Genomic DNA, 18722 nt, shown 5'->3' with positions numbered 1-18722 from the left:
TTTTCTTCTACATTTTCTTTGTTGTTTTTTAAAATTATTTACATATGAGTGAAAAGTTATTAACTGAGCACTGCACTGGTGGAGGATGAGAATATTTTCTACTCATCAAATATGTCAACATATGTTTTTTTTAATTTATATACATATTTTCTCCAACCTTCTACCTTTCTTGTGTCTCACCTATTTTAGCTCAAGTAATTGTTCTTCAATTTGTTAATTACTTGGTTTATTATTTACCATTGTTCTTGGGTCTGTCTATTTTCAACTGAACTCCCTACTTCAATTCAACTTGAAATTTACTTGAGGATTAACCTTATTAGGACCTTAGATTCCAGATTTTGGGGGTAATTATCTAGATCTATAGGCTAAGGCATAGGCACTTCTACATTTAGTGATAAAATTTGAGATAGGAGACCAACGGTATTTAAATTTCAATGTAAATGCGTTTTAAAAAGCTAAAAAAATTGAAATAAAATTAAATAAAAATCATTTATTTTTATTTTTTATCCTTTTAAATGATGTTTTAATGCCTCAAATTCGGGTCTCATCCTCAATCTTCCTCAGAACTCACCACTGAGTTCTTTACTCGTGCAAAAAGAAGATACCTATACTATTATAGCATCCAAAATAAGATGGTTTTACAAATTCAGGGTGTCTTAAATAATGTGAGTTCCATGTGGTTCCATGAAGATTATGGAAATGATAAAACTCTCCCAGTATTCAGAATTTGCATCTAAAAATTTTTCAAAGATTCAACACTTAAATTTTGTCTTCATATTTAATTAACACCCTTATTTCTACCGAAATACATTTCCATTTAGCATCTATGTGATCCCATCTGATACCACCAGTCATATCATTTATTTGCAACTTATTGAAAATAAATCACCTTAACTATATACTTATATATAAATACCTATATATTATAAGTGTTATTCCAACATACAAAAATTACGGTTTTACATTACTTATAGGAACCTACTTAACTGATTCACCATGAGGTAATTACTTTTGAGTTCAACTTTAAATGACCAAGTCAAGAGACAGACCCACGGATGGGCCGTTGCCCTATAGCGGCAGTACCCTCCAAGGCCGTTTAAGGACCTCCGCGGTAGTACCAAACTGTAAAACTGTTCAATGAACCCGCACGTTGATCTTTGTACCGGCCTTTTTCCGCGGAAGAAGCATTATAATTATCGGGACAGTTACCCAGTTTCTTTAACGAATCGGCCAGTCCACTGGGTTTAGGTTTGGTCATCATGCTGGCCTTGCAACACTCCTTTGCATAAAAAGTAACGTGTTCTAGAGAACATGTGAGTTTTGAAACCCTAAAGCGTAATATATAGAAAAAATTTCTATCGACTGATTTGAAGAATCGTGACCATGAAATTTGCAATATACATTCAATATCAAAACGTTAAAAATTAAAGAAAACTATCTAATTTTATCTGTTTAAAAACTTTCATTCGTCCCCACTCTTTGTATTAAACTATTCCCTATACCTGTGCTTATGATGTAAAGCTACATATAGTTAATTGCTATACAGCATATGACCATCCTTTTCTGATTCACTCTCCGAAATGAAGACAGAAGATCTAACGTTGCATCTGTGTTCTGAGTGTACTTCGCAGCTCAGGGAGCAACAACTACACATTTGACACATACAAACTCATACACATTTGAGTCGAAATACGGATATCTCGAAAAAGGTTAGAGTTGAAAATGTATATTCGAATACTTGTATGTATGTATGTATTTATACATAATGGTATTTGAATTCAAATACGGAAGTAAAAAGCTTGTATCTGAAGTTTCTGCTTTTGTCGCTTGAGTTACAGACACATGTAGAATTTTAGTGTCGAGTTGAGACCTATAATTCAAAGAATTCGAAAAAGAACCAAAGCTGGTACGATATTTTTCAAATTGCAAAGACATCCTTCATTAAAATAGCCCCTCTTAATTTCCCACTTTCACATAATTTAGGGATGGGTTTCCCCCCTTTTATTAGGTCGCAGATTTGGGAAGACTCAGACAAGAGGATAATTTGATATAGAAATGGCCGGCTCGTGCGTATTTCGACCCCAGAAGTTCAACGTTTGAACTGTCGCGGATCCCAAGGTTGTCGCGCCATTTTTGCCCGTAGATATGCAGACTCACAAAAATGTTTGTGATTGTTTCAATACCCGGATTGAAGGGTCTTTAACCTGGAAACTCGCTATGCGGTGCCATTAACCCCTAGTGGAACCCCATGCAGAGATGAGCGCGTGACTGCTTCCCCTCTGCACGTATGGCATTGCTCTGTCATCGACATGGAACCGGTTGAATATGGGGCTTTCGCCCTAGAACACACACACACACACACACATACACTTTTAACAGCTTCTTCCCTTGTTTGTCCTGCTTAGCCAATATTGAAGTCTTCTAAGCATTTAAGCCCCAGAGCATTCCCCTCCTCGCCGATGACTGATTCGTTCTTATTTTTGGATAAATCCAGGGATACGCTTACGTAAATCGACTTTTAATTGGTGTTTCACTTAACACGTGCTTTAAAAAAATCATAGGGAAAATATTCATGCACATACGGGTGTACTTAAAGTCCCCCTTTGTTGCGGAAGTTACACCCTCTCTGGTGCATTCGTTAATACCCTCACATATGGGTAAGCACTATTAGATTGGGGCTCTCTTTACAATTTAGCAAATTACGTAATCGTTTTTCAAAAATTGATCAATGTGACGCAATTTTGACCGCAATTCTTGCAACCTCAGCCTTGCTTTCACTCCTTCCAAGTTTCAGCTGATTTGATGCACCAAATGCGACTTCGGTATTTCGTTTGAAACGCTGATGATACAGGTAATTTAAAGCTTTGGCCTTAAAAGACAATCCAACCATACCTCTCCGTAGTCGCCTTATGGGTTGTCTGCTGTTGTAAGCAATACTATCCGTTCGTTGCCCCCTTGGGGCCTTCAGCTGCTCATTGCCATTGTGTTGAAATCCATTTTTTGGCTGCATTACGAATAATCCAGGCTTTGTGGGTTAAGTAATTCAAGCTGCATGGCACCAAATTCGAATGTTATCTAACACAGAAAATTAAAAACAGCCGACGGCGGAAGTAGTGCCGGAGGGTACCAGTTAGTTAACAGGTCGTCTTGTTTTACTAGTCTTGGACATAGCCTCTTGAGGGGCGTTGCCAGACTTATGTAATTTTGCACCAATTGATATCTGAAAATTGTTATTTTTTTATTTCAGTTAACCTGTCGGGGGTAGACAGGGTGGATATGACGGATTTCGATTTGCTCAAAGTTCTTGGAACTGGAGGTAAGCAGAATTATTATTCCATTTATAAGCAATTTGTTTCTAAGAAACCACAGAAGATTGTGAAAATGCCAATAATTCTTTGTTATATTTTGCATGTAACGAGTATCCGAATTTCATTTGCAAAATTTGAGATTTTCAAATTCCAATTGTACAGGAAACTGCTCACTTGAAATGTGTGGTAAAACCGTGAGAAAAGCAAATACACAAATTGAATTACATTATATAAAATATTCATCTTAAAATAATTTTGTATTTTTCATAAGTTACTTGGGAATATAAGTCTGACTCATAAGATTTGGCAAGTCTTAGAGCTTGATTTGATTTTCCTGACCTAGAAATTTGAAATCTCCAAATTGTCGACGAAGTAACGGTGCAAAGAACCGGTTAATTCAATTTGAAAATACCCAGATTCGAGCCTAGATTAAATAATACTAAAACTCTATTTGATGAGGTTAAAATGTTTTAAGACCACCAACTGCTTTGGGGCCTTTTTAAATCCCTCTTTTTAAGAGTGTTCTCAGGAGTTTTTAACCCTTCTTGGCCAGTTTTGACCAAATAAAGCTCTGCTAAAATCTAATAAATTATTCTTTATTGTAACTATGATTTTGAAATAACCACTAAGAGAACTTTGGCTTCCTCCGATTTAAGCTTTAATTTTTTCTTGGGACAAAGGTTTTACTATGATTTATCAGTTTCTACATAGGTTTTATTTATCATTCATCGGAGCTTAGTAGTAGGCATGCAAGAGGGAAATTAGTAAATCTGTCTAAACTTTCTACAGGGTGAATCAATTTTTTGATCGATTTGTGTTGGGGTAATGTGCAAATATAATTGCATACTCTTGGATTAGAATTTGAAAAGATATTTTATTGTCCCCTTGTTTTACTGCTAAAAAAATTGATGATGGGAAACTAATGTTTATTTAATTTTTTGTTGAGCTCTAGAAAGCGCCGCATATTGTGATATGCCTGAATTTAAATAGTCTTAATTTGTAGTCCACTGCATGTCATTTTTCAATTAAAAAAGACTTATCATCCTTTATCGACAAAAAAAGTGAGTAATTATTTGAGCTTCCTATTGTAAACTGGTCTAGTATTTAAAATTTCCCGAGAATGCCGCGCTGCACTCTAAAAGCATTACGAAATTCAAATTTTAATTTGAATACCCTGTATCTCGAGAACTAAGCCTTTGCGAATCAATTTTAATACGAAATTTTTATCTTCAAAGATTCATTTTTTAAAGTTTGTTTACATACTTCATTAAAATTTATTAATATTGGTTAGAATTATTAGTTAAGGCTAATTATTAAAAACTTTTTTATCTTTCTGAACTTCTAAATGCCAATTCATGGCAAAAATTCCATGAAAATTTGACTGGTTTCTGTAAGTTTCAAAATTTGGTATCTCATTCTGCCAGCAGTCCCTACCTTGTCAGGAGTATGTTAGTACCTTCTGCTCCATTCCTCTTTTGGTACAAAAATTTGAAATATAGCTCAATTGATCTAGTCTTTATTAGTGTAAAAGCTGTACATAAACTTGAATTAATCTACCCATTTATTTGTTACTTATAAGCATTGAATAACAGGTTTGTTTGAAATGTCAGTACTGTTCGTACTTGAAATTGCGGGTTTCCCCACAAAAATCCCCACGTTTGGCAACACCGAAAGCTAGGATTTTTGACCTCGATATTCCCCAGCTGGGGAGCCGGAGACATACAACACAACGTGCAAAAACTTTCTGGTTATGGTGGGCGAAATTCAGCGGGGTGTTTGCCCCTTTGGGTCGAATCGCACAAAGGGCCGCTCGCCCTTCGTTTGAAACCCTTTTTTCTATGTCTCGCCCCTCAGGGGTAATGAAGAAGTAGGTAGATGATTGTTATACCTACTGTATGAATCTAAGTACAGGCAACTTTAAGTCGCCAGAATAATTTTATGGTCTAATTACAGGCCAGTTGATGCAGCCTTTTGCGGTCGTCAGAAGGACAACAATTTAGCAAAAGATAAGCAGTAATAATTGAAATCTCTCGTTTGGATCTGAATTGAAAATATGTAACTGAATATAGCCAAAAAGAAAGCAATAATTACTGAACATATTGAATTTTACGTTACATTGCTTGTCTAATTTCCAAAATCGCCTTTCGAAAACCACACACAAACATTTTTTAACGTCTCATTTCAATTGATACCACGTTGATGAAACCCACACAATTTGCCATTGCAAAAGTGCATTTCACAACATATCTGGCTCCCATTTTATTAACAAGAATCGGCAATTATTCACGCAGAAGATAAAAAAAAAACATGGCGTATGTGTGTGTGTGTTACACACATACACTTTCTTCTTTGTTGTAATGCAACTCAAATTATTAATAAAAACGTAACCGTGACCAAAGTAAAAGTTGAACGTTAAGTGTTACGTTGCAATTAGCATTTTGAGAAATTCCAAAAAATGCTTCCTCATTTAAGCTCCAACCATTGAGTCTAGTCTAGTCGACACCTCAGCAAAATGGCACCAATGCTAAATGGAATTATTAACTTCTTAAATCGACTACATTAAAGGTCGTACGCATAGGCGAAGCATCCACCGCTTCCTAGTTCGATTATCATTCTTTGGCAAGTACCTGTCGCGGCATTTATCTGGACGGAGGTAGACTTGTTTAGGTAGTTAGTACCTGCCATCTGATAGTCGGCTAAATTATCACTCCTTCCTTGTGGAACTGTCCTGTAAGAACAACCGTACGTTGATAGAGTAGTTTGGGTCATCGGATGACTTTGCTGGTGTTGAAAAATTTCCACAGTGGTTCCCTAAAAGGGAGATCTCTTGATATCCTCAGACTAACGTTAAATTTAGAATTTTTTAAAGTCAGTAGGAACACGTGTAATTTACCAAGTAGTCAAAAGTGGGCCATTTTAAATATAACAGCTTTTCAAGAATCTGGATTCGATTTTTGCAATAGACGTTATCGAATCGTTTCGAAACCTGGAAAATAAGCCCCAACCTATGGAATAACGATATTTTCCCAATAATAGCCTTTCAAAGCCCCCGAAATAAGCTGGCTCGTTTTAAAGGTCAATTCACGTTTCCAATAACGCAGTATTTTGTTATTTTGCCCTTTCGTTATGGACTGTTTATGTTTGCGAAGTTTCGCGACACGTGGAAAATCTCTAAATTGTAAATTGCGCTCTCGGGGAGACGCAATTTTCAAGACGATTTTCCACAGAGGAATTTGGTTTATGTTAAGCAATAGAGAGATCATTTGAAAAGACATGGTCTTAGATAGCTGCTATGCATGTGGAAATTCGTTTTGAAAAGTTACTTATTTTAGTTTTTTTTAAGCAACAACAGATCATGCGCATTCATTGCATATTCAAATAAGTGTGAAAAGTGCACTTTCACACGTTAATCAAGGAATTATTTTATTGTCTCTTTTCAGATTAAAATATTAAATAAAGGAGATTGGCTCGGGTTCTTGCAATTCTTGATCAGGTTTTTAGACATCTTTTCATTATATATATTTAAACACTACCTATTTTTAACAACATTATTATATGTTATTTCAAATTTTTATTTTATCAAATTCAATACCAACATTAACAAAACTTAATTCTTTTATTAATTTGATCGATTTATTCCGGCCAGCAAAAGAAATGGAGAAGAATTTCTTAAATTTATTCATGCAGAATGATCAAAAATCCAGTAAAAAATTAAGGTTTTGCTCAGTTAAAGAATAAAATTACAGACATATCCAAGGATATATCAGTTATTTTTATAGGTTCTGATGAAAAACTAATCTTGAAGTCTGTAAGTTGCATATAAAAAGAAGAAAAACATGTTCACGTTTCTGTTGACACTTCTCTAGAGAAATTCGAGTATTTTATTGCAGAATTTCTGGGAAGTAGAATATTCAAGCTCATGAGGCTTTTTAATGCCAGGAATTTTAATGAGCTCCTTGGAAGGGTTTTAATTCCTGTTTCATCTCATTTTGAGAATCGAATTACCTCGAATGTTGAGGATTGTTTTCGTAAATTTAACAGTTTCCTTAGAGAAATCTGTATGTAAAATTTGAAATGGACTTCTAAAGCTCACAGGGTTTAATCTCCGGTTTAACCCTAACTCAAGATCAGTGCTTTCATTTGAAATTTTAAACAATCTGTCAAAAATCTCAGTGCAAACGTTCGATGTGCAATGTAATTGACTAAACGATAGATTTTTAAGAAGTACCCCCCCCCCCCCCCCCCTCGCATCAAGCTTTTTGGTGACCAAAAAACTACCACTGTACTGATTTAAGTAACATAACAGACATTTACACTCTTTTCCTTGAAAGTTAAAGTAGATCTTGTAATTTGCTTTGCTAGTATATGCTTAATTCCTCTGTTGATCCTGCTCTCTGAGATTTGTGTCTGTTAGAAAAAAAAAGTTTAACTTTTCATGATTAATTCAATTGGTAAGTTTTCTGCTCCTAACTACTCTTCCTGCCTTTCAACTTTCCTATCTCTACAATCGATGATTCCACTGTAGAGCAGTTTCATTTTTGTTTTGGTAACATGAACGAAATTTGCATATTGGTATCTCTTGGCTATCTATTAGACAAAAGAACGTAACAAAAGGGATTCTCTGAAACATATTTCTAGATTCGAAAATCCGTTGAACTTGTCTGCATGTGATGCCAATTCATTTAAGACTTAACGAACGGACACGTGCGGCGAGCAACGTTAAAAATAATCACTATCTGGGCCAAGTGGGCATACTCTTTTAAGCCCCACATTTCACCAGCTAATTGTTATACTTAACTGAGAGATACCAGCAGCCTTTGGTAGTTATCAATATCTTCGAGACCAAGTTCAATAGACTTTCCCACAGCTTTATCTTTTGTTTACGCGTTGGAAAGAAACATCATGCCAATGGCTCTAATTTGGGATTTAATTTTGAATTAGTCACTTTGCGCGAACTTTATCTGGAGGTTAATTTCATAACACGAAATCCAAGTATGTGATACGTGAATAATCAGAATGATAAACATTTTCGTTGTCGTATCGGATCCTTAGCCTTTGTCCCGGCGAAATTATTAAGGTTACTTGCCAAACGCTTTTAACAATGGCTTTGTTTTTGCGATGTTTTAATGAAATTTTAACGCAATAAAATATAAATAAATACATGCCACCTGTGAAGGTGAACAAAAATGATTTTCTGCTACTGAAACCTTAATCGTTATTATTGTTTAAAAAATAAAAATTTAACCTTCGAAACATTTGGCCCAATTTGTGCGTAATCGACTCTCGTTGACGCAAATTCATGACCCCTTATGTTTTATTCGCAGCTTACGGTAAAGTGTTCCTAGTACGAAAAAGGGGAGGTTCGGACGATGGCCGGCTCTATGCCATGAAGGTACTCAAAAAGGCCACCATTGTCCAAAAGAAGAAGACTACAGAACATACCAAAACCGAGAGGCAGGTTTTGGAAGCCGTTCGTGACAACCCGTTCCTAGTTACCCTCCATTATGCCTTCCAGACTGATGCCAAATTACACCTTATTTTAGGTAAGTCGCACTGAGAACTGGTAAAAATCTTCCTATTACGAAGAAAGATAATTCAATGGAATGCCCACACAGGCATAGTCATTTAAGCGCAACAATAATGGCTCTGGCAGAAACCTTATTAGTCATCTGCAAGGCATTTTGGCTTTTAATGTCTTTGTTAAAGCTCAAATGGGAAGAGCAGCACTTGATAAGTCGAAGTATTCAGTTATGTATGTAGGTTAAGTAACAATATTATCGCCGGATTTTAAATCGTCGAAACAGTGATGGTCTCTTGTGTTATTTGTCGCAATAATTCCGTTGAAAAACCGGTTAATTCGACTTGTTTACTAATTTCTTTGGAAGTTATTATTATTTAACGTCACGGTATTTTTATATGCGTTCTCAGTTTTTTCAAATTGAAATTCAAGCATTATGAAACAGAATTATGTCGGTATACCGAGAAAAATAGGTCGAAAATAATAGTGAAACATCTCGAAGCGAGCAACCTTTGTGGGAAATTGGCAAAACCCATAAAGAACAAATTAGGGGCTCATAAAAGCAACAAAAACAACCTTTTCCCTATTTCAGAAGAAGTTGACGATCAGGTAATAACTCATATACCGTTTTAGAAACTGTATTTTGGACCGAACCTTTGAGGAATAGACTCATTTTGATAAGCTTTTTCCTTAAATGACTTTATTGGTATCTGCTTAAGGGAAAAGGTATTCTGGGAACAAATGTATCGAAATTATTTGTTTATATTTTAGTTTCCATGTTGGAAACAATAAGTTTACGACCAGCGGGCGTTGTTATATTTACTAAATTATTTATTTAGAAATAAAAGTAAAATAAATTCAATGCATTAAACGAATACCCTGTACAGGGTCTCCTTGACCTTTAGAAAGAGAATTAAAGAACACCAAAATTACATTAAAAATAGACAATTTCATAGGTCAAACATATACCAAAAGACCTTTGATAATGATCATAAAATTAAATAGAACGATGCTTGCATCTTTATCAAGGAACTATTATCAAAGAAGCTTAAAATCAAAGAAAGTGCATGTATTTTACTTAATAAAAACCGATGTGTGGCCTCTTGCTCAGTAAGCATGGATAGATAACACTTGGTTATCTATGCTTGAATAAAAGGTCAACCTCGGACACATAAAAAGAAACTAAACACTAACAAACACCATTTACAGTAATCACCACCACAGATTAATAAAATTTTAAGCAACAAGTTAAATTACATAGGTACAATGGTCAAACACCGATCACGTACTTAAAATCACTCTTTTAAAATGGTAACGTGATTCATGTTAAAAGTTGTCATTCTTCAGTAGTTGAGACAAGAAATGTTCAGTGTTTTACATATTTTACATATTGACATTCGATTATTTTCGTAATAATTGTTCTGGGATAAAAACTGAAACCGAAAATCTCAAAGTCGAAAAAAACTTTAGGTAAAAAAGATGCATGCAGGAAGAAACAAACATACCAAAAATGTTAAAGGGAAGTCCATTTGCTCAATCATTTTTGCATTTGTAGACGCAAATAAATATCTCTAATGTACACACCTAAAATTTGACTGTTTTAGCCTAAGAATCGATACTATAATCCCAGTTCCTGCTTATTAACACTTGTAAGGACCTCTCCATTGTCTTTCTACAATGTTTGCAAAGTGTTGTGTATTACACAACATTTTGCATATCAATTCGAACTATTTTTAAGGGACAATGTGAATAAGTTAAATTGATTATTTTTGCCTCTCATTAGATAATCAGAATGTCGTCCTTGAAGCCAAAGGTCACTTGTATAGTTTCGAGTTACTTTTTTAAAAAATATATATACATATGTATGTATATCTACATAATGTCAGAAATCAGCGTTTTAATAACCTATTATCTAATATTTTATAAAGTGAATAGTCAATAACAAAACCATTGTTAGGAATTAGTTCGTGAGATCTTGGGAACAAACTAACAATTCTTACAGAAAAGTGAACGAAACTAGATAGAAAATATACATAAGTTGAACACGGTAAAAAAAATTAAACGTGATAAACAAGTTATTACAACTCTGTTCCCCGGAAATTTTCATATCAATTTGTATAACTAACGATCGACCAAAACAGCTGTCACGAGGGGCAAAGATCGTCGAAATGTTGCCCCCAGTTGCTTATGGTTATTAAACCTATTACCACCAAACATATACATAAGTAAACAAAAGCAAAAATTATCTAATCAATCGAGAAGTTTTTCCCCACAAAATACAAGTTGTTGGTTAATAGTTTAATGGTTTAAATATCTATTATGAGGGAAAAAATGGCAGCCAACGATCGTTAAGATTACGGAAAATAAAAAACAACCTTCACCACTTCATTAGACCTCGCTAGCTTATCTATTGTTACCACGGGATGGCCTTGCTAGGATTCGAAGTTAAAAGTTCCAAAATGAGCCATTTTAGGGGTCACAATAATTATATCCATTAATGAAAAATTTATCTACTTCTTGTTTTTCGCTGCTTTTAGGCACCAAATCTGGTTCAGGAATTTCGATTAACAGTTATTTAATTTGGCTTCATCATGTCAAATATTTAACGAGCCTAATATCGGGTCGTTGCGCAAAGAAACACAAAAGAAATTATTGGGAACCTTGCGTCATAATACTATGGCCCAGTTGGTACCGCTTTTATGGGACTGTGACCGAATTGGTTCAAGTTGATACTATTGGACAAAAACAACTGTGGCAGAAAATTTTAATAATAAATGTTAAGTAGTCGCAGTTTTCTTGAAATTTTGCAATAAATTTTGACTCGTACACTTACTTTGCTCTTGGTACTGGCTTGTGAAGATGAATTCGCCATCACTAGTGAAAGTGAGACGGCACTTTATACTTTCATGTGCGCTTTCTCTTCGAGTTTTGATTTAATACCTTGAATGGATGATTATTTCGCGATATGTCTCAGAATAATTTTATAATAATTCTGCGGTGTAGATACTAGACTATATTTACAAAACTTCTAGAAATATCTATGTATCCATAAAAAATACGCGAATATGCCAACTAACTTAAAAAAAAATAAAAACTTCTATTGACTTGATTTTTCGGGACTTCGTACAACTACATATGGAGGGTTAAAGAATAATGAACATTTTTCTAACACTTATAGAAAACTTTTAGACTATCCTTATGTCTCATTGGAAACTTACTGTAATAACTTTTTAAGTCCCTACGAGAATCTTGAAAAATTCCCAACATCGGTACAAAATGCAAAATTTCCTATTGGAAATCGAGGGTTGCATGCCAATGAACCTCTTCATAAATATGCACACTTTATAATATCGATTAGAATAGAAGGAAAAACTTCTGGAAAACAGAGGCGTATCAGGGCCGAAACAAATTAGACATTCCCTTTTAATTTCCACTCTCGAATAAAACCTATCAGCCCCGAATTTCAATGATTGCAAGTAGATTCATCAATATGGTCATGAATTTCTTTGAATTAAATTAAGTATTAAATTCTCTTGGAATATCAAGAAATGTTGGCATAAAAGTGTCTTTAATTATGCATTTCAATTGTAGCAACTTGAATGAGATGATCGCTGTATTTCTCGGAATTCAAAAGACAAATTAATATTTAAATTCTTGGTTCAGTTGGCTTTCCCCGCATTCTGCTTGAAATAAAGATAAAACTAGGATCATTTTTAGACTTCAAACGAACTCCACTAACACTAAACTAAGCTAAGTCCAGAATTCGAAAAATGTCATTCAGATTTGCTACCTTAAAATTGAAAGGAAATTAATTTTCATAATTAAAGTGTAAGTAGTTGAGCGCTTTCAAAAGCAGATACAAAGTAGAAAAAGACTTTGAGTCCCGCAAGTTTCTGCCCTTTGTAAGTTCAAATTTTCAAAACAAGAACACACCTAAAGCTCTTGTATATAAAAATGTAGAGGCGCATTAAACACCTTCATTCGCATTCGAAAGTATGAAATTACTCTTCTAGAAATTAAAGTCGTATTAGGCCGCAGCCCTAAGCGTTAGAAAAAAATCCATTAAAGGTCTTTGAAATTTCCTCAAAAACTTTGGTCTACCTTAGAAAATTTCGGTTTACACCTCTATATAACATACTAGAGCATTTCAAGTGCTAGAAAAGGGTCCATTAAGGTAACAATTTTCTCGAATTTCTTTGAACTAAATCGAGAAATAAAAGTGTATACATTTTTGTATAAAGACCCATCATGTTTCCAACATCAAAGACTTTGTTTCACCAAAACAGAGTCGAAAAGAAATTCGTGAAAGTGGGCGACAATTTTTATTAATTGTTCTGGAATTAGTCAAGAATTAACGATTTTTAGTTACTCCTTAAGAGGCACATTTAAATCTTAATAAAAGGACTTTGAATATTTTCCATTTTGTATTTTCCAGGAAAATGGGTATTATTTCATGCCAAAATCTAACGAGAGTTTTTTGATTATCAGTAAAAAATCTCTCAGAAGAGGATGTAAAATGACATGAGTTTGTTAATTTTATATAAGAGAGCTGTTAAGATAGGACAGTTTGACGTCATGTAATTGCCTGGAGAACGCTTTACTCCCGATCGTAGTACAGAATGGGGTTTCTGGAAGGAAATGATTTTTTTATGAACAAATCAGAAGAAAGTATACGTATTTGCATTGACGAAATTGTTAAAGCAGTATGAACAAATCTCATGAAATGAAAGTATAGAAATGAATTGGAATAAACATGTATTTCTGGAGAAAGTGTTATATAAATATCTAGTACAATATCTACTACGCACTTGTAATAAATCGTCTATTGAGGGAAATGTGAATATGCACGATAAAACCAAAAATCAGAAGATATAGATTGTCAGTATTGTAGAATGTGTGGACAAAATTAACACGAGCAAAATTTGATATACTGACGTGATTTTCTGCAGAAGAAAAGTGAATGTCTGGATATTCCATCACGTATAGAAAAACCTCGAGCCAGAAGAAAACCCCATTACTAAAGGAATAAGACTCGGAATAATGCCGAGGTACAAAGTCTAGAAAGGAAGTATGCGGCGCACGTTGAAGGAACTTAAAAGAGCACCAAACAGAATGTGTAGAACCTACAAGTAGAAGGGAGGTTCTCGACCAATTTATTATTTTCTTACCAAAGTATGTTTATTAAGCACATTGAAGGATGTCAAAGAAACATCAATAATAAGTTTCGTCGCATTCAAACTTGGTTTTTTGATGTATTATTCACGCTTTTTACAATTTATGATATTCCATTATCTTCTTTTCATGAAATAGCCCAAATAAAAACGGTAAATGTTGCAACGAAGCATTCCACAGTATTTTTCGCGTGAAATCGAGATTCAATTGAATTCAGTAATAAGCGCATTAAAGACCATTAACTGGTTGCAAACTACGACTCGTAAACACCTCATTACTCCACATAGGCGTTAATAAAAACAATTATTTGGAGGAATTGCGTTCTTTGGGCACAAATTGCGCTTGTTTTCGAGCTGAAACACACGGCTAAATTTAGCATCAATAAAATAATAGAGGTCATTTTTCGTATTGAATTTTTTTTTTAATTACAGATTATGTAGCTGGAGGTGAATTGTTTACTCATTTGTATCAACGAGAACATTTCACCGAGGAGGAAGTTCGCATTTACATAGGAGAAATTATTTTGGCTTTGGAGAAGCTACATGCGGTGAGTATTGACGAAGGAAACTCGTGTCGATTACGCCCGTAACTGACCTTTTAAACTAATTCACGTTAATTGCTATTAGTATTAGTGCTGGCAGGAGTTATCAGTATGATTGACCTTGCCGAGTTGCCAAAATACGGCATGATCGGCCTTGTCCTTTCCGAGTTTGCGTTGCTATTAAAATTAATATTAGGAGAAAAAATTAGTATAGAGAAAAATTTTGGTTGTCCTTATCGAGTTCGAAACACGTGTCCGGACACGTGCAATTGCGAACAAAGCCTTTTCCCCTCTTGTTAATCTCTATTATTAATTTCAGCAATTTGGCCTATTGCTGCGCCCAAAACAGATTAAAGTTGATAAACCAATTTGCTTTTCATCTTTCATCTTATCCGGAACTATAATCGAAACTACCGTGTATTGTTGCCACTATCACAAACATTTCTTGTTAATAACAATCAACTTTGTTATTGTCAACAATCTGGCTTAAATGAATAATAAAGTGGCTTCGAAGGTAGCCATTTTAGACTTATTTGTTTATGTGCTTCAGTTTTATTATTGACGCAACTATTTATATGAAAATTCTTTATGCGACATCACTTGCATTGACTACTAAATGTTACATAACCCTCTCCGGGGCAAAAATAAACCCCAAGGTTAGGAGATATTAAAAGCTTAACTTACAGAAGCTTAGTAGTAATTTTTTTTATTATCTCGTGTAGTATAATGTTAATATCCAAATTTTAGTCTTTATCAGCAAGCACGAGATATCAAACCTTGAAATTTACACTCCAAAGTGCCATTATATTAATTATAATTTTTTCGCCAATAAAAATACGTGGAAAAGTCACTGTTCCTAAGAGTAGGTTATATGGAGGTTAGTCCAGGTTATTTACATCGATTTTGACTTTGTGCGTGGGTTTATGTTAATTATTTATAGAAAAAAAGCTGGAGAAAAGTGCAAGGTTTTTTTGTGCCAGGATGCATAGAAACAAATTGTTTTGGTTTGGTAAAACGTTATTTAGTTTTGTAACATTGGAAGGTTGAAAGACCTTAAGTTAAGGTGATGGTGAAAATCTGAATTAAAAATAAAATTTTCAATTGTCAGAGTGTTCCACGACAATACACTAAATTAGTTTTCTGAGCCACGTGAAATTTTAACTATTTTTCAACTACTAAAATTTCATTTTCTTGACGTTCAGCAACCACTGACTGAATGAATGTGTTATTTTTATGGTAGTTTCGGTGAATATTTTATTGATATTGCTATGACGCTAGATATTTGGTTGTTATTACTGTTGACAAAGTTAAAAATTGTGTTTTCAGCGATTTAGCAAAATCCGTATAAATAGAACGAATTGTAGTTAATTTTGATGTAATATAATTTCGTTTTGTATGGCATACATGAAAATTATGCTTATTTTCATATTTATTTCGTACTGTATGTTTTGTATTTGAATTTAATATTTCTCTATGAACAGGAATACTCGAGATTGACAATTATGGTATGGAATAATGGAGTGAGTTTTGGGAGGAAATAGTCAAAAATCTTACTAATGGACCAGATTTCTAGTAGTTTTTGTTTTACTTATAAACCGGACACGTAAACTTTATAGTCCTTAGAGAGATTAAAATTGCAAATTAAATACGCTAATTTTCAAGAGAGTTCCTAGCAAAATCTTAAAAGGGGATTAAATTCACTCAGAATCTCAACGTTTCTAATATTAAAAACATATATAGAGACTCAAAAAAACGAGATTTACCAATAATTTCTGAATAGAATACAAAAAGGTACCGAGTTCATTTAAAAGATACGAACATATAAAAAAAATATTAAAATTTAGGTATTTTTTCACCTCAAAATTCGAGAACTTAAAGAATTAAAAAAAAATTGAATTAAAAGGAAATCACACATACGAAATTGTTGAAAAGTTATATTTGAAATTAGGAAGTAAAGTTTTTACACTCGAAAGGTATAAATTAACTTAGAAATCGTTTATAAATAATAATTCGTTGGAATTGAAAAGTGAGGGGTTTTGAGATTATTCAATGTGTTTTCTTTTCATATAAAAAGTGGAAATTGGTAGCTCAGAATATTGGATTAAAACTGGTATATTTGAATTGAAAAGTGCGAGAGCTCTTGAACTTGTTAAACTGGTTTTTACCCGATCTTCTTTCAAGTGAAATAAGCTTTGTCGCAGTTAAAAACCTGGATTTTGATTCTACAAATATGCCTGTTTGAAGTGAAAAAAAGGAGAACAATCCAACTTATATATTTGGTTTAGAGATTTATGGTAATTTTGAAAGTTTCATTTTATGTTTTTTATGCAGTTTTCGTTAGTTAAGTATCTGTTTCTAGAATTTTTTCTGATTTTTGTTGAAATTTTATTTTGATAGAGATTGAGAGACAACTAATAAAATTTCCAGTAGAAAAACTTCAGTACTATTTATAGTTTTTCTACAGCCTCCTTCCCTCCCCCCATTCTAGACAGATACTATTAGTTTCGAAGGTCAAAACTGAAGATCTTTGTGTCCAATGTATGCTTTTATGGAGTTGAAAAGTGCGAATAAATCAACTCACAAGTTCGTTTGAATTTGTTACGAATTTAAAAATATGGGAGAAAAACTAATATATTTGAGCTGAAAAGTGGGCGTTCTTGAACTAGTTAAAATGAGTTTTAGGTATTGACAGTGAGGATAAATCAACTTACAAAATTGTTTGGAGGTGAAAAGTGAGGCTAAATGGGTATATTTTAGTTGAAAAATGAAGGTTGGGAAGTGTTTTTACTGAGTTGAAATTAAAGGTATTTGAGTCTACAAAAATGTTTTTTTTTATATATGGAAAGGTGAAGGTAGGTTCAACTCAGAAATAAATTTTTGAACAGTCTTTGTTTCTGTCGGAATTGAAAAATGAGCTATATTTCACATACATCATAGGGTGGCACACTGCAGTAAAAAAATTAGGCTCTTTTGAGCTTGGCAATGGTTTTTTCAGTTAGAAGGTTAGTTGAACTTTTTGAAGCGAATTATGCGATTGTAAAGTTGGAAAATTACGATAATCCGAACTGGACAGAGAATACTTCTTATCACCAATGGCCTGATTCGGCCGAGAAAACAGTGGTGCAACGTTGGATATTCGCAATAAAAAGAATGCCAACGCAATAAAAAGAAATACAATATATTTGAAGAGTAGCGTATCGTTTAATAGAAATCTTAACAGTTACACAACTAAAAGCAGGGCTGTGTGACGATTTGAAATTTTTGGCAAACGATCTTAAACCTTAGGCTGACAAACCGGTTTTTAGTTCAAATCGGTTTAATAGGGAAAATCAATAATACTATATAATATAGGTTTTTAAAGCGATTTTCCCTCTATTTCCGCTTCTAAAACTACGAATTCGAACGTAAAAATGTGTCTACATCCACCAGGTAAAACCCAAAGCCGGCCAGACTGTTATAGGTTTCTTTCTCGGTTTCTTTTCACCTTATTCACCGGGTGCAACCTGCCTCACGCGATCATCGTATACGGGATAAACACCTGGCCCTTCTCGGGTGTAGAGGTACAAAAACCCCCGGCTGGTCTTTACCCTACACGTCTGCGACCAGAAAAATCTTGCGAGTGCATGGGCGTGTTTTTTTTGCATTTGCGAGCCTCGTGTCCTTCATATTTCGACACACTTGTCGTGCGCAGCTCGATAAGCTTAGACAACAGACTAACTAGCAAAACAGCTGATTTCGATACACACACACGTGCCTGCAATGGAGAGCAAACCTTGAGCGGACGCCAATGCCATCGCTATCGGGAACTGGAGATTTAAACTTTGTATTTGCACATGTCCTTGTCATGGCACTTATACGGCATATTTTTAACAACTTATTGTTTATTAATTGGAAAGCTGAAAATGCATTAAACACTGTCGATACCAAATCTTACTTAAACATCCGGTCTATTAATTTATTATTGAACCTGACGCACAATTATAGCATTACAAAATTAAAATTCTCTACATTTGGCAACATCTTTACGCCTATCAGCTTGCCACCGTTTTACACGTCGATGGCCTCGTCAGGCAACGAAACAGATGCACATCGCCACAGCGAGAAAAAACTGCCAGCTGTTGCTTGTGCCACTAGATTCGACCTGCCCCCGGCTGGATTTGAATGGCACGAATGGCAGACACCA

General features: G+C 34.3%; 1 protein-coding gene across 2 annotated transcripts in view; it reads left to right on the top strand.

The window, feature by feature from the left end:
• LOC136414372 (ribosomal protein S6 kinase alpha-5-like) overlaps nt 1–18722 on the top strand; it is a 42776-nt gene that overhangs the window by 6561 nt on the left and 17493 nt on the right. For both annotated transcript variants that reach the window (XM_066398356.1, XM_066398355.1), the window contains exons 2-4: nt 3248–3316; nt 8633–8851; nt 14430–14545. In XM_066398356.1, coding sequence (XP_066254453.1) covers nt 3248–3316; nt 8633–8851; nt 14430–14545 — 404 coding nt within the window. The remainder of the gene's footprint in view (nt 1–3247; nt 3317–8632; nt 8852–14429; nt 14546–18722) is intronic.

This window comes from Euwallacea similis, chromosome 17 (genome assembly GCF_039881205.1).
Source record: "Euwallacea similis isolate ESF13 chromosome 17, ESF131.1, whole genome shotgun sequence".
Taxonomy (NCBI): domain Eukaryota; kingdom Metazoa; phylum Arthropoda; class Insecta; order Coleoptera; family Curculionidae; genus Euwallacea; species Euwallacea similis.
This window is presented reverse-complemented; position numbering and strand designations above follow the sequence as displayed.